The sequence below is a fragment of the Alosa pseudoharengus genome, unplaced genomic scaffold (genome assembly GCF_046254945.1).
Source record: "Alosa pseudoharengus isolate Yale_2024_CS ecotype anadromous, Long Island Sound unplaced genomic scaffold, YU_APseudo_1.1 YU_APseudo_1.1_scf_19, whole genome shotgun sequence".
NCBI classification, from domain to species: domain Eukaryota; kingdom Metazoa; phylum Chordata; class Actinopteri; order Clupeiformes; family Clupeidae; genus Alosa; species Alosa pseudoharengus.
Window position 1 is genome coordinate 10,403,698 of NW_027468657.1, and position 16,491 is coordinate 10,420,188.

A 16,491-nucleotide genomic window follows, 5' to 3' on the forward strand; every position below is an offset into this window, starting at 1 on the left:
TAATTTGGCATGAATCATACTGAACGCTATTTTGTCAATGAGCAGAAACACACACGACATTCAAACTATTGATAAGATGTGCACTATGGAAACTGGTCTGTAACTTTGGACGAATAAATGCCATTGACTTGCCATATCCTGACTTAAAAAACCCTTTTCTTGCTTACTTTATCGCAAACTCGGTGGAACAGCTTGTAGTCTTTTTCAATTCATAGAAAGGCGAGCCCACAGTCTATGTGCCATGGAGCCTAAGTTTCAACTTCGGCTTCGTTCATTCAATGCAGTCACTGGTCGCAATTACAAAGTCTGGGAAGGTTCGTTCAATCGTTTAAAGTTTTAAGTGCAGTAGCCTATCTGTCTCCTTTGGAATAATATCTCAAAGTAGCCTCAGGTGAGGTCCAGTGTTAGATAGGCTACCATACGATCCAACCTAGGAAAGGGCTAGCAGCTAACACCTTGGAAACACTCTTATGTCAAACTCCACAAGCTAGCACTCCGACCATAGAGAGTAAACCATGACTCCGACGATATCACAGATCGATAATAATGCTTTTACTAGCTGGTAACTAAACCACAGCGGGTCTGTAAACAGAATCCAATGTCCCTTTCTACTCACCCTGAAGCCAGTTGTTCACCGTCTCAGGACAGATTGTTGATGCGAGGGAGTTTAACTCGCAGTACTGCTATCCAAGAGACTCGTGCAATATCAACATCCACAAGGTAAAAATCTGCAAACTCTCCACTAACGTTAGCCTAAAATAAACGGCAAACTCGTGTATCCTCCGTGTATCTGGGGTCAACTTGGGGTAACGAAGTTTTTAACAGTTTCAAGGGAGGGAGAGAGAGAGCCCGTGTGAGTTGCTGTTACTAGTGCCAGTAGTCCATACTGCGTTAGCCTACATTGACGTGACAATGCGTGTTATATAGCTTATTTGTATATGCACGTAGCCTTCGCATAGGCCTAATGTAGTGGTGGTGAGTGAGTATGCAGTTGTGTGGAGGATGTACAGTAGGCAATGTATGTGTGTGAGGGATGGAGGGAGACAGAGAGACAGCGTGCGTGTTGCTGTCTCAAGCGCCCCTCGTCCAGTTTTCTACATGACCTAGGCTAGGTCTACAGTAGCCTATGTTGTGCCGCACAAAATGTATCTATGTTGTACATTGCACAAAATGTATACCCCCCGAAATAAACACATACATAAATAAACACATTTTTCCCGTCACTTTGGCTTCCTTGAACATTTTCCCTACGTTTCGCCACTGCTTTGCAACAGATAGATTCCAGTGTCCATGCTCCGGCAGCGCCCACACAGTCATTTTCACCCAAATGATCCTACTGAAGGTTGAGCTGGAGCCTGAAACCCATCTAGTGGTAGTCAAGACACTACAGGCCTGTCCCTCACAGGCTCAAATTTGTAACCCATGCCATTAAAATTACAAATTTTCGTGTATACATAATATGCTGCAGCTGTTGCCTATAGAACTTCTCAGGTCCTACCATGCCAGTGACGTCATTGAACCTGGCAGCGTTCTAATACTAACAAACGCAATTTTGGTGTTGCTTAAAAAAGGCTACGTATTGATTTTTTTAAATTATTTTTTTAGTGTCATTTATTTTTAATTGTCATAATCAACACATTATCAATGTTGATTCTTTCAGTTCAGTTCATCTTTAAAGGAGTACCGTCACACCGGTGTGAGGGGAATGTTGAGAAATGAACGTTCTAAAGAATATCTGGGTTCATTGAATTCAACATAGAATTTTAGAACCTTCAATTGTTGCGGAACTTAGAATGTTCAAAAACCTACACCTTTAAGGGTTAATGGGGAGAGAGCCGGGGCGAGTGCAGCAGCGGCAGGCACCAGGAGCTCCAGCCATCCTCACCACGCAGGGAACTCATTTGCAGCTAAATGTCAAGCGCCTTCCGGCAGACGGACCGCACTCCCGCGGCGGGTGCACGAGTCCAGCGGCTCATTTCCTGTTCCCAGTGGCTATGATTCGCCCGTGCCCCGTGGCCTACTGTACATCTTGTCATACACATAAATTAGCGAAGGTGCACTGGATCAATAGGCAAGGGATGGTGAGGTGGACTTGGGGGGGGGGTTCGGTTACCATCTAAGGGCCACGAGAGCACCAGCAGTAGCTTGCGTCATCCGAGCTACGCTCCCATTAAGATGGTGGCTCAGGATGAGGCAGTATGGATGAGAAAGGCGGTGAAATGGTGATTATTCAATTTGGATCCGGGCACTAATTACGATTTCAATATGTTATGCAGACGAGTTGGCAAGAAATCTTTTGAGGGGTGTCAAACGGAATGAATCATGAATCACTCAGGGTGACTTGCCCAGATTTTCTTAAGCTTAGTAATTATTGCTGGCACTAGGTTCCTCAAGGGAAAAAAAAAGGTTTCGGTTGACAATGTATTATAAATTAGACATATGACGGGCTTTTCTCCCGCACGCGCTCCCTTCCCCTACCTCTCGTAGACACACACAAAACAACAAACCCAACACATGCGCACACACACACAAACACATAAACTCCTGGTGTCTGCTTCTGCCCTTAGACTGCACATGGTACCAAAGACACTGCAAAACCTCTCCATCCCTTGAGCAACCAGGAACCTTTCCGTACGAGGCCCAGAGGCACCAGAAAAACAGAAAGCTCATCCTATTTTTATCCTTGTCTTCAGGAGAGGCAGAGAAGCGTCTCCGCAAAGGAAGGAGAGTAGAGAAGTGTCACGTCTGAGAGCTGGTGCTCAGCTCAAAGAATCCTCCTCAATATGTAGCGCTGGTGCTGCAGCTGAACACTGGCATACAGCAGGCAGCTCTTCCAGAAAACTGGCTCCTGTCCCTAGCCCTTCCACACGCACCCACTCCCTAGCCCTTACACAACCCCCCCCCCACAGACAGCAATCTCGGGATGCTGAGGAACGTCGTTAAGGGAGAGGGGCGAGTGAAATCAACTAATCAGACCAGAATGAGGCAGCGGCGACATGCGCCTGGTGCCAGGGAAATGGAGAACAGAAAGAAATCTAAAGAGGAACTAACCCCCCCCCCCCACACACACACACACACACACCATAGCGCCAGACTAGACTAGGCAGCCAGCCACCACTCTTGAAAGGCAACTGTATAGACACAGCAAATGATGTATGGAAAAGCATCTTCAAATAAACTGGGGAAACATTTTGAATCGTATACATGGGCCCAAATAATGTAACAAATTAGAGAGTTTTGGCACGTTTTGTTCTCCTCTGGAGGACGATGGAGAGGGGGAAACAGGCTCTGATGCTTTTGTATGAGGAGAGGGAGGGAGGGAGGGAGTATGAGGGGGAGAAGGGGAATGAGAGCTGGCTCTTTCTTATCCATGGCTGTTCGATTGTAGCGCAAATTAAAATGGCTTCGCTTCCAGCTAGAGAGCCTGAGCCATATTTAAATGGGACATGGAAATCGTGGATGTACGCACCAGTAACCGTGCAAAAGGCCATCCTTTCAGCCTGCCCCAACCCCCCCCCCCCCCAATCATTCTTTTTCCTCTATCCTACATGAAACTCTGTAGCTTAATAAATAATGGGGAAGAAAAAATAGACAACAAAATAGGTCAAAAGAAGAGTTCATATGAGGGCGGATGCCTTTTTTCACCCCCTCCATCTCGTAATGTTATGCAGTCAGACAAGATTAAATAGTGCTGTGACCTGCTCAGCTTAAATACCGGCTTTGTAATGGTCAGTGGACAAAAAAAAAGTTAAGAATCCACTTTTTAGAACCACAAGTCTTTGGGGTATGTTTGGCCCTTGGTGGGGGTGGAGGGGGTAAGTCATTGGGGTATGTTTAGCCCTTGGTGGAGGTGGAGGTCATTGGGGTATGTTTAGCCCTTGGTGGAGGGGGTCATTGGGGTATGTTTGGCTCATGGTGGAGGTGGAGGGGGTAAGTCATTGGGGTATGTTTGGCCCTTGATGGAGGTGGAGGTCGTCATTGGGGTATGTTTATCCCATGGTGGAGGTGGAGGAGGTAATTGGGGTATGTTTAGCCCTTGGTGGAGGTGGAGGAGGTCATTGGGGTATGTTTGGCTCATGGTGGAGGTGGAGGGGGTAAGTCATTGGGGTATGCTGGGCCCTTGATGGAGGTGGTACGTCACCCTGGTATCCAATACAAAGGTGAGATGAAGATCTCAGTTCTTGTAAAAGGATTGGGGGGGGGGGGGTGTGACATCATGGCGAAGGGAGGGGAGTAGAGTTCTCAACGGGTCGGGTCGGCCCGACAAACCCGACGGTACCCGCAGGTTCAGGCCGGGTTCGGGTCGAAAATATAAGCAAATGACTCGGGTCGGGTCGGACCTCGGGCTTAATCTTTTCTGCTCAGTGAAAAAAAAAACATTTATTAATCATCGCAGCTGTTCACCGTAAAGAAAGTCTGCTGCTGCGTGCAACGTGCATCATGGAGAGGGGCAGGGGCAGACGCTGCGTGCACGCCTTTAGCCTGGAGAAGATGGAGTTGGTGAAAAGTAGGCTGAACTTGCCGCAGGTGAATTCACCGTCGCTACTACAGGAGTGGGGAAATCAGAGGTCTGGAAAGTGTTTGGAGTGGTGCTGGATTCTGATGAAAATTCTGCAGGTTATGGGCAATGCTCAAAATGCAAGGTGCTGATTAAATATGTGACCCTGCAAGGCAAAACCAGTCGCTTTGGTAAAATTTACAAAATTAAGTTATTGTGCTCACATGAACGGCCATGAACTAAGCTTTCCAACGATATGTATATCGAGGGTAGGCCTATTGCAAAAAGTATCGCTAAGATAACCGCATCCAAAGTTGGCATGGTTCTTCCGTCACAATACGCCAGAAGAGTTTTAAGTAAATTGTCACGCTAATGTGTTGAATCTTCACCTAAATAAAGTCAGGGTTTAACAGTCAAAACGTAGCCCATGTTTTACGTCGGGCTGCGGGCCGGATAATTCATGTTGATGTGTCGGGTTACATCGGGTCCGGGCTTTAAAAGCCACGGGCCGGGTCGGGTTGTAATTTTCACGCCCGTTGAGAACTCTAGAGGGGAGACGCACAAGCATACATACACTCGGGATTTCAAATGGAAAGCACATAAGCACGCTCCAATCACGTTCATTTTTCATGCTGTAGGAAACTGCATTAATGTTTAAGATGTCCACAAAATCAATACATTAAAAACCCTCAATCCACTGTTAAACGGCTATCCATTTCCCTAGGGTGAGGCCCGAATACTGGGCAAGGTGGCAGCCACACACACACACACAGCGTCTGCTGCACTGGCGCAGAGGAGCACATCTGAGAGTGCCCATCTGGCTGCAAATCCCTGCTCCAGGCGCCCAAACACGGCGTCAGGTGGGCTCTCAGCACTGAACAGGTCTTACGCCTCACCTGGCCAACTCCCCGTAGTTCGCTGAAGCATAATATGGAGTTAATTGCGAACAATCCTGTTGGTTCGTTAACAATAACGAGTAGAATGTAACTGCTACTATTGTGAGTGCAACGTTTGCCAGGAAGGAGGAGTTTCCGAAGTTGACTCAATGGCTATTGTTTTTAGTAATCCCTCCATGGTATTGATGAATGAGTAAGCATTCAATGATTTGAGATGGCATCTCTGAGGTATATGTGAGGGGATTTGTTACTTGCTCAGATTATCATAATCTCATCCTGTACAAAAACAAACAGGGTATAAAAACACCCCACTGCTTGTACATATGTTCACTACCACACAAAGCTGATAATTCGAGCAAATGCTGTGTGGAGATGGATTTTATTTATGGATTAAAAGCCACGCTTGTTTTGCTTCAACCTGCCGATTGGATTGAGAGCCCCTGGCCCGCCTCCCCTCCCCTCCTCCTCCTCCTCCAACACACTGTCTCTGTGTCTGCCACACAACATAAAACCCAATGCGGTAGAGAGAGATGTGACTTATTGGAGGACATGTTCTGCTGCTGCTAGCACTTGAAACCCCAGTGAGAGAATGTGCCTAATGAGCTCCTAACTGCCCAGAGCACCACCACCACCACCACCAAAATCCCAATCCCCCAAACACTCTCCTACCTTTCACTTCGATTTTCACACCGACACCCACCCCCCCACCCACACAGCCGTCCAGTGCCACACGCAGAGGGCTGGGGCAGCCCCCACACAGGCCGAGGTCATTTGAAAATGTCAATGGATGACGCCTCTGTGCCAGCGCTGCGCTGGGCAGATTTGAAGACAACTAATGAGGGCGGCTAATGTTCCTGTCAGCTGGTTGGCAGCCCGTGAGTGAGTGAATGAGCGATTTTGTGTTTGTGTGTGTGTGTGTGTGTGTGTGTGTGTGTGTGTGTGTGTGTGTGTCAGTCTCTCGCTCTCCCTGACACACACACTTGCATACAGAGGGTGTGGATAGGTTTGAGAGAAGAGTGAAAGTGTGTGTGTGTGTCAGTCATGCATAAAGAATGTGGATACTGTAGGCTTGAGAAGAGTGAAAGTGCATGTGTATCTGTATGTGTGCTTGTGTGAGATAGTTTGGAGGGAGAAAGTCTGAGTGTGAGTGTGCACCATGAATGTAAAAGCCTGGCTAATTCTACATGAGAGGCCTGTCTATTAGGAATGTGAAGCAGCAAGGGAGATGGGGAAAGGGCATTTTATTGGTCTGTATAACCATGGATGGTGTGTGTGTGTGTGTGTGTGTGTGTGTGTGTGTGTGTGCGCGTGCGTGGAACCAAAACATTTTTTAAAAAAAGAATAGTCGAGCAAAAGCAGCTTTCCTGTGCAGTATGTCAACAAGAAATAGGATATCCAACTGTTGAGACAATTAATGTATTTCCCTCGAGACAGCATTTAACCTTGGAGCATGGAGAAGTTTCGCTTTTCTGGGCAGAGAAGGTAAGATGAGGAGGGGAGGGGAGGGGTGAGGTTGGGCTTGGAGGGGGAGGCTTAAAATTTGATTCACAACTGTGACCATCCATACAAATGTAGTGTTTGGCCACAACAGTGCCGGTTTGCAGCCTCCCCTCCCTGCGTTTGCCAGAGGCACAGCTATAAACGTCCAGGTTTGTTGACTCAGTCGGTCCCCTCTGACGCGTCACAAAAAAATATGATCTATAAGTTAATATGTATAAAGGTTACGGCATACTCTCGCAGATCAAGTGGCTGCGTCAGGAGCTATTTTTATTTACACTTTCACCGGCCTGCTTGCATATTCTAGGTTTTTAAGGGGTGCAACAAGACTCAATGACACACACTCAAACACACAAACACAGAGACAAATAATACATACACAAAAATCAAGTGGTAGCCAAGAATGCAAACCTATGTACATAGTAATCTGGGCTTCATACAGAGACATGTAGCAATAACTTCCACTTCATTGGAGTGCCTGTTACCTCAATGAGCTTGTTGGCGTGCTCACGGAACACTTGGGCATACTCCTTCACTTCCTTCTCGTTGCCGTTCTTGGCCGCCTCGATGAGGACCAGGAGTGGCACGTTGGTCTCCAGGAAGGAGTCGGACACGTGGTCCATGACCGCCTTTCTCAGCTGCAGGGAACACCAAGAGAGAAAAAATAATTAATAAAAACCTGAAAAAAGACGGAACACTCAGCACTGACAAAACAGCCTCGCTAAATGTCATTTATCATTTGTGGAGGATTTGCTTTTTCCCCCTCGTTTTTATTATTTGATTGATTCCTCCTCCTTGCGTTCCAAAGCGGCAGAATAAACTCCATGTCTTCAAAAATAGCCGAGGATCCAAGACACAATACAGGTACTTCTGTGATCACCTGCATACTTGATCATTCTCCAACTCCTGGTGCGCTCTCTCTCTCTCTCTCTCTCTCTCTCTCCCTCTCGTCTAGTCTGTATGGTATTCGTGTCTAATGAAAGTCAAGTGTGGATTCACAGCATTTTTACCCTTCAAATACTCCTTCTTCCACCACTTGTATTCACTTATACTGTATCTGACTTGAAAGATGCTTTTGATGATCACTGTCCAAACGAATAAATGCATTTTTTAAACCCCTCCTTTATGTCACTAATGTTTATAAGTTAAAAAGAGAGGCACCGAGTCAGGAGAGGTACCGCCATTTGGAAGCCTACTGGAGGCACTATGTGGAGGAACCTGCTAATACATGTGCAATATGGCTTATAAATATCAACATGTGGACTGTAATGGACAGCAGGGCAGCTACAGGGGCTCCTGTTGAGTAGGGCAGGGGCACAAAAAAACAAGCTTGTCTAGTATGGGCTCTGAAAACAAAATATTTTCTACATTAATGACGCAGGACAATCAATGCTGAATCTGTGCTGCCCATTATTAATGGGGGGAGGGGGGCAGGAGTGGTGAGAGAGAGAGGGGAAGAGAGAGAGAGAGAGACAGAGAGACAGAGGGGGGAGAGGGGCAGGAGTGGGATACAAGAGAGAATGGAAATAAAGGGATAGAAAGAGGGGGGGGGGTGGTAGGAATAGAACAAAGAAAATAAGTGTGAGATCTCTGGAAGGAGGAGGAGGAACTGGAGAGGAACTAACCTGTCTGCGCAGGTCACGGGTCTTCTTTGTCATCCTGTCGATGGCCGTGTTCAGGGCATCACTCTTGTCCTTCCGCCCAGCCTGGAGGAGGAAACATGGAAGGATTAGTGAGTGTGAGTGAGTGTGTGAGAGAGAGAGGGGATTGGGGGAAGGGGCACACCAGCTCAACTGTTTGCTCTTGTTACTGTCATGTCCTGGTGAGGGAGACAGGTGAAAGTCACCTGGGAATTTAGTGGAATGGATAAACACATTAGCTTGTCACAGAATAGTTTAAATGTTTAAGGAAAGGTGAAAAGGTGAGCAAGCGAGCAAGAGAGACAGACAGACAGAAAGGGAGAGAGCGCAGAGAGAGAGAGAGAGAGAGAGAGAGAGAGAGAGAGAGAGAGAGAGAGAGAGAGAGAGAAAACAATTCAGCTGGCATGCACAACAGGAGAAGACGACAGCGAGCCATGACCAATGAGTCAACAGCATGAGCACGGAGACGAGAGTTGGACTTTAATGGGTCAATCTGAACCCTGACTAACATGACTAGAGGGGAGTCTTACACACGCGTGTTCTGCCTCCCTCCCACACACATCCTCTGACTCTAATGAATATTTAGGTCTGAATTGAGATGCAAAAAGGCAAAAAAAAAACAACAACAAAAAAACATGGCTTGTAAAACTTGTCGACCATGTTGTGGTTGTTGTGTTTTCCTACACTGCAAACCACAGATTTATTTAAAAGTTCAGTAAAAAAAATTGCATTTCAAGAAAAAAAAATATGTTGCTATAAAAGGCTTGGAACACATTCTACAGGAAAAAACATGATTCATTCTTAATCCTCATTAAACGGCATACCTAAACTTAGACATCAATATCATTATATTAACTAGCCTATGTGTTGCTCATGAAATGTGAGTCTGTATAAGCAGCAACAGGATACTGAAATGCAGTAAGAGGCGACCCAGAAAAGGGTCAAAGTTTGGTCCCTACAGGGTTAATATGGCCTCTCTGATGAGGGCAACACAGTGGCACTGGCACTAGTAGTGTGTGTGTGTGTGTGTGTGTGTGTGTGTGTGTGTGTGAAAAAAACAGGCAGATGACTATGGCTTTGCCCCTTGCGTACCCATCCTCCCTCAGGGCTAAGCCTGGCACCCAACCATTGGTCCAGAATGGAGAGATGGAGGGAGGGAGGGAGAGAGAGAGAGAGAGAGAAAGAAAGAAAGAAAGAAAGAGAAATATGCACTCCACTCACATTGCCCAAGTGAACAGCTCAAGTGCACTGGGAAGGTAAATGTGCAGACAGAGGGGGTGCCAGCGGGGAGGGGGGTAAAGGGGTAAAGGGGTAAAGGGGGATAGGGGTAAAGGGGGATAGGGGGTGTTGGAGGGCGTCACGGGGGCACAAGCAGCTCTGCGGTGACAGCCAATGAAATATGGCAGAGGCACAAAGCACCAGCCACTACTTCTGCGTGCCTGCACGAGCCCATTCCACCACCACCCCTCCCCCGCCGGCCCATCGGGTGGTGCTCTGCTGAAGACCAGGGGACGCCATCGGTCTTAATCCCTACTGAGGTCGCCCCCCCCCCCAAGCACTCACAGTGGCACACCTCTACAGACACACACACACACACACACAGAAAACTCATTCGCCACGCTGCCTAAGAACACAGGTGCACACACCCAAACGTACAGAATCACAGTCACACACACACACAGCCACACTCACTCACCTACCACCCTCCAGTCCAAAATCCCCACCTCTAATGGCTACCTATTCCAGCTAACCATTTCTTCTGCGGGGAAATTCATCTACCTGGACAGGTCATTTCTTACCAAGTGGCATAAACCCGGGGAAACGTGAGCATGGAGTATCTTGCAAATCAAAAGTTAAGAGGAGAAATAAAAGAAAATGGAAAAGAAGAAGAAGAAGATGGAGGAGAAGAGGAGGCGTTTCTGAGGGGCGAGATGATTGGGCTGCTCTTCAGTATTGATTTCACTGCAGGCCCAGTCAGCTTAATTGGTGACCTATTAGGCTCCTCACACGGCTTCACAGGGTGTTTTAACCAACTGCGAGGGCATGATGAGCTGAAGGCGGAGCCCTTGGGAATATGCATCCCATATACACACACACACTTTCTCCCTCCTACCATCTCTTTCTCTTCCCCTCTCAGTGATTGAAGTCCCACCGGGAATAACGAGACTAGCCCAGCAGTTTGGGCAGACAAATGTGTCTACGCTAAATAAGGTGACCCGGAAAAACAACGGCAGAGGTCATTTCTGTGCGGGACCAAAATAACTGACACGCAGATGTATAAAAAACATGCAGAGCAACCTTGGCATCCACACAATGAATGGGAACGTCCAACAAACGTGAATGAGCACAGTACATACAGGCACGGTGCAAAATCTATTCTATTCAACAAATGTTGAATTGACATTGTTGTTGTTGTTGCACTGCCACCTTTAGAGGCTTTGAACATGTTTACTTGTGCGAGAAGCACAAATGTCGTCTGTATTCCAGGGTGCTACATGCTGTTGCATATTCTTGTGTGCACTGACAAACACTGTTCCGTTTAAAAATCCTACGTGCTTTAAAGTTCTACTACTGATCGAAAAGGCATGGTTCACTGAACTCATGCTAAACAAAAATAGACTACCTCAAAACAACAAGCAGGGGGAAAAAATAAACTGACATCTGAGAACAAAAATAAACAGATACAGAGGCGCGCACACACACACGTGTGCAAACAAAGCACATGCACACCTCAGTACGAATTCCAATTCCGCATGTCTTGTGTTATCTAGTCTTCAGTACACTATTGGGTTGTCCTGTTTGAATGCCCCATTAAATCCTCCATTCAAGGGAAAGAGAGAGGGAGAGAAAGAGAGACTGTTCCAACCTCCAACCCACTAGAGTATAAAAGGCCACTGTGACGTCAGCCAGCTCATGACGTGTCGAGTTTTGAAAACCTGGTTTAGCATGACTTCGACTGTCTCTCAGCCATACGTTAAATGCAAACACAACATGCAAATTTTTTTTTAGAGAGAGCCTGACAAACTGCTCTGTCACCACACAGATGGGACTTTAAATTAAGAACGTCTAACTATGTTAAAAAGAAACCAAGAGTGTTTTATTGCCATCAGCTGGTGCAATTAAATGGAGAGAGACAAAAAAATAAAATAAATAAAAACAATACAAGCAACACCCTCATGCATCTTCTCTCCATTTCAAAAATTGAAGCACACGTCTCTAGAAATGAGAATCATGCATAACTCATCCCTCGACCACCCCATCCTCTCCACCTACGGTTAATTTGTGCTCTGACGCGCGCACACACACACACACACACAAGATGAGACAGAGAAGCCGGAGCCGAGAGATTTACTATGATGGTGAATTTTTGCTGCGAGTTGCCGCAACACGTTGGAGTTATCAATATTCCAATGGTAACGAATCAGGGAGAAAAGAAGTGGGTGGAGGGAGGAATCAAACGCACAGGCTCTGAGAGAGCAAGTGTGCAAGGCGGAAAGCGAGAGGGGAGGGGGAGAGGGAGGGAGGGAGAGAGAGCGAGAGAGAGAGGGGGGGGCGAGAAAGAGAGCGAGCGAATGAGCGAGCTAGATAGAGTGTGTGAGAGCGAGTGTGCGCGCGAGCAAAGAGCAAGAGACAGAGCGGGAGAGAGTGAGGAAGAGAGCTGGAGAGCCAGAGAGAGAGAGAGAGAGAGAAATAGAGAGAGAGAGAAAGAGAGAGAGAGAGAGAGAGAGAGAAACCGCACTGATGATCGACGCCAGCCTGCCACCACTCTGTAGCAGTGAGTGGCTGCAACAAAAAGCACAGAATAACATCGCGGCTTTTTCTCCTCTGCTTTCCCCCCTGCGTCTCTCTCTCTTCCTTTGCTGCCCTGAGCTCGGCACACAATCGCACCTCAGCCTTGCTGCACTGGCGTCGTAAGCTGGGTCTCCGACTACCATCAACAAGTTAGGGGGCTGAAGGACCCCCAACCATGCAAGAGGACCGCTTGATCTTCAATTAACCAATTGAGCTGACATCATTGCGGAGGAAAGGAAGAGGGAGCAAAAAAAGGAGGGGGGTGTAAGGAGAGTATTGTATGCCGGGGTTGCTTTGGATGCAAATCAACAACTTCAAAAATTAAGGATTCCTGGGAGGTAGAGATGATTGTCCTTTCTAAATCTGGGATTTAAAATCAGGACGGAATAAAAGCCGACAAAACAGGAGGAGGAAGGAGAGGAGTAGGTGAAAAAAAGAAGAGGGAAAAAAAAAAACATCCCGGGACATGGAATTTGTGATTTTGTTTCAATTGATGAGGCTCAACAGCGATTCTTTCTTTCAGAAGAGCTCGATTCCTTTTGTGTTTACTCAAAAGGGCTTTTTCTCTTCGGATTCAAATTCCATCTGGCTGCTCCAAGAGTCTGCGGAAAAGGAGAGTTGAATGCAGCCCCCGATGTGCACAAAAGAATGGGTAAGTTAGCTCTTTAATTCACCGAGTCTGGTCCTGAATAGGAAATAAGAGTGAATAGGAGTGGGCTGAGGCAGTCTGGCAGTCCAGAAGCATCTATTTAGTTAAAACGAGGTCTTGTGGTTTTTTTTCCTTCTCTTCACCTATCTTTTGTATAACCAGTCATGATTTGTTATAACAGCAAATTACTGCCATGTTGTATGCCATGTAGTGATCAAGGAATGCTGTTGGTCTGAATTGTTTTCTGAAAAAAAACATTGCCTTTAAAAAGAGGAGAGATTTGATGTGTCAAGGGCATTAAAGTGAGCAGAGGGTTAAGAGTGTAATAAACCTGAGGATTGGAGCATATTCAGTAAACATGAGATGAAAATAAGACAACATATCAACTGCAGAGGATGTTTCAATTCATCCGCGACACGGCGTCAATGTGCGCATCAAACACTGATGAATACTAATCAGAGCTCTCTCTGTCAAGCCACGTCAAGTAAAAAAACACTGAAAATAGACGCAAAAATGTTGGAAAGAATTATGGATATTCAAAAATATTGACGAGAGAAGGGGGGGGGGTGCTAGTGGTGTTTGAGTGTGTGGGGGATGATGGGGGGGGGGGGGGGGGGGGTGTTTTCATGCCTTGCAGAGATTAGATTTCCCTCCCTCCGGTTTATTTTCTTATCTTCAAACCCACCCAGGTTTCCATTCAAGGTGGCCATTGGTGGGACAAGCACCAGCGGCACTTTGTGTGATGAGCATGCTTCTGTGCCTGCCTCCCACGTCATGCACAACCTGCCCTCAAAAATGCCGCTGTGAGGACCTGCAGTTCTACTGCGACACGCAGGGGCTTCTGACGCCCCCAGATGGCATCGACCGAGGGGCCCTGGGGCTCTCGCTCCGACACAACAGCATCGCCGAGCTCAGCCCCGACCAGTTCTTCGGCTTCACCCAGCTCACCTGGCTCCATCTGGACCACAACCAAATAACCACTGTGCAGGAGGATGCTTTCCAGGGGCTCTACAAGCTGAAGGATCTCAACCTGAGCTCCAACCGGATCACCAAGCTGCCCAACACAACCTTCATCCACCTCATCAACCTGCAAATTCTGGACCTATCCTTCAACCAGATGACTGTTCTGGAGCCTGAGCTCTTCCACGGGCTACGTAAGCTGCAGATCCTCCACCTGCGCTCCAACTCTCTGCGGACCACGCCTGTTCGGGCCTTCTGGGACTGCCGGAGCCTGGAGTATCTCGGACTCAGCAACAACCGGCTCCGGAGCCTGGCCCGGAACGGCTTTGCCGGGCTCATTAAGCTCAGAGAGCTGCACTTGGAACATAACCACCTGACCAAGATCAACCTGGCACACTTCCCACGCCTGGTCGCCCTGCAGTTCCTCTACCTGCAGTGGAACAAGATTAACAATTTGACATGCACCATGGAGTGGACCTGGACCACCCTGGAGAAACTGGATCTTACCGGGAACGAGATCCGCCTTCTCACACCCGAGGTGTTTGAGACCCTGCCCAACCTGAAGATATTACTACTGGATAACAACAAACTGTCCAGCATGGACACGCAAACCCTGGATATGTGGAAGTCCCTGGGCACCATTGGATTGTCTAGCAACCTTTGGGAATGTACCAAAAGGATCTGCAACTTGGCCAGTTGGCTCAGTACCTTTAAGGGCAGATGGGAACACTCCATTTTGTGCCACAGCCCAGAATACGCACAGGGGGAGGAAATACTGGATGCTGTCTATGGATTTCAGCTTTGTCAGAATTTCTCAGCACCAGTTATTCAGTCCAGCACCCCCACGGAGGCCATGTTTCCCCAGGAGGTCACTAGCCCGTTGTATGGAAATATGCAGACCCCAACGTTGGACTACTATGCAGAGGATTTGGGGAGTTTTACCATGGTCACCACGACAGTCACCACCTCCACCACCCAGACCCCAAGCACCGCTCTGTCGACCACCACCATGGTGCCAGGGCCCGCGGTCACCGATGACTTCATTGATGACATTGACAACACGGTCCTGACACAGAGAGTCATCATTGGAACTATGGCCCTGTTATTTTCCTTCTTCCTCATAATTTTTGTAGTGTACGTCTCGCGTAAGTGCTGCCCCCCAACACTGCGCAGGATCCGCCACTGCTCCGCCATGCAGAACCGGAGACAGCTGAGGACCCAGCAGCGGCAGCCAATGGCGGACCTGGCGACCCAGGTACCCTACAACGAGTACGAGCCGAGCCACGAGGAAGGGGCTCTCGTCATCATCAACGGTTACGGGCAGTGCAAGTGTCAGCAGCTGCCTTACAAAGAGTGTGAAGTATAAACTCTTTATTTATTCCTGCAGTCAATGGGTTTTTGCCATTCTCAACCATTTAAAAAAAAAAAAGATACAGGGTTTGTTTTATGGATTTTTATTTGACCAGTTTCTATATATAAAAAAGAAAAAAACATGCATAGTTTGTTTCTACTGGCTAGCTTTTGAAAGAGGAGAAGGGGTGGGGAGGGTAGATTATTTGAGTTGCTGGAGTGACTGGAGGTGGATTTGTGGTGAGTGATAAGATGTGATGTAAAGAATTCTCACTTTTATTTTTGTAACGAGAATGCAAGGTCCTTATTGAGCTGGGGCAATCAATCTCCACCAAGGATGGTTAAATGGGTGAATTGACACTGCATTATCATCAAACTCTTCTGCAGCACAGTGGAGAGAGAGAAAGAGAAAAAGAGAGAGAAAGAGGAGAGAAAAAAAACATAGCCAAATCGCCTAGAAACCAGGGGTTCGGATATCTGTTGCAGAAGTAACATATTCTTGGGAAGATCCTTGGTGAAAATTTTAATTTCCAAGAAGAAAAAAAGAAACGAAAAAAGAGTGCTGTTGTGCTGTTACGTTGAATAGAAGTACAAATTTGATAAATGCAAAAGGGTTTTTATGACACACAAGTAGATGACACTTATGAGATTCACTCACGTGATCACTTTTGGGAAAGTTCAAATTGGATAGTGATTAAGTGACGTTTTTTTAATTCACCTTTTTACAAATTATTTAAAAAGAGATACTGTTATTAATTACATACCATGTGCATACTGAGAACCCAGTGTTGAACAAATAAGCTGGCAATTTAATCCTTACAAAGTTATCTGTATTTGTTGAGGAGAAAACGTAGCCTAATAGCCTCCTTGTTTCTGGATTTGATTTCATTCAATAAACTCAATCCCCTCCTGCAAAATCTAAAAGCTTAGCACTGTGTGTTCAAAGGTTAATGCCCAATATGCCTCTGCATAAGCTCTGCCAAAATGTCTGGATAGCTCCCTCAACTGTGACTTCAGCAGGGATATATTAAGTGTTCTGTGGAGATATTCATTTCCTCTTATGATTATGCATATGTACAATGAAGTGATTTGGTCTTCATTTTCCTTTGTGCCATCCCTGACATTTTCACTGTGATAATGCACTGCGGCTAAACTCATTTCGGCATAAATTACTGATGGCAATCTTTAAAATCTGACCGAGACAGATGA

General features: G+C 46.8%; 2 protein-coding genes across 3 annotated transcripts in view; one reads left to right on the plus strand and one right to left on the minus strand.

Annotated features, from left to right (window-relative positions):
- Positions 1–16,491, minus strand: part of ctnna1 (catenin (cadherin-associated protein), alpha 1) — a 103,059-nt gene that overhangs the window by 39,583 nt on the left and 46,985 nt on the right. For both annotated transcript variants that reach the window (XM_076291658.1, XM_076291657.1), the window contains exons 9-10: positions 8,517–8,597; positions 7,377–7,529 (exon numbers count right to left, since the gene is read on the minus strand). In XM_076291658.1, coding sequence (XP_076147773.1) covers positions 7,377–7,529; positions 8,517–8,597 — 234 coding nt within the window. The remainder of the gene's footprint in view (positions 1–7,376; positions 7,530–8,516; positions 8,598–16,491) is intronic.
- lrrtm2 (leucine rich repeat transmembrane neuronal 2) lies at positions 12,972–15,298 on the plus strand. Its single transcript, XM_076293062.1, has 2 exons — positions 12,972–12,975; positions 13,662–15,298. Exons 1-2 carry the CDS (start codon positions 12,972–12,974, stop codon positions 15,296–15,298), a joined length of 1,641 nt encoding a protein of 546 aa, XP_076149177.1.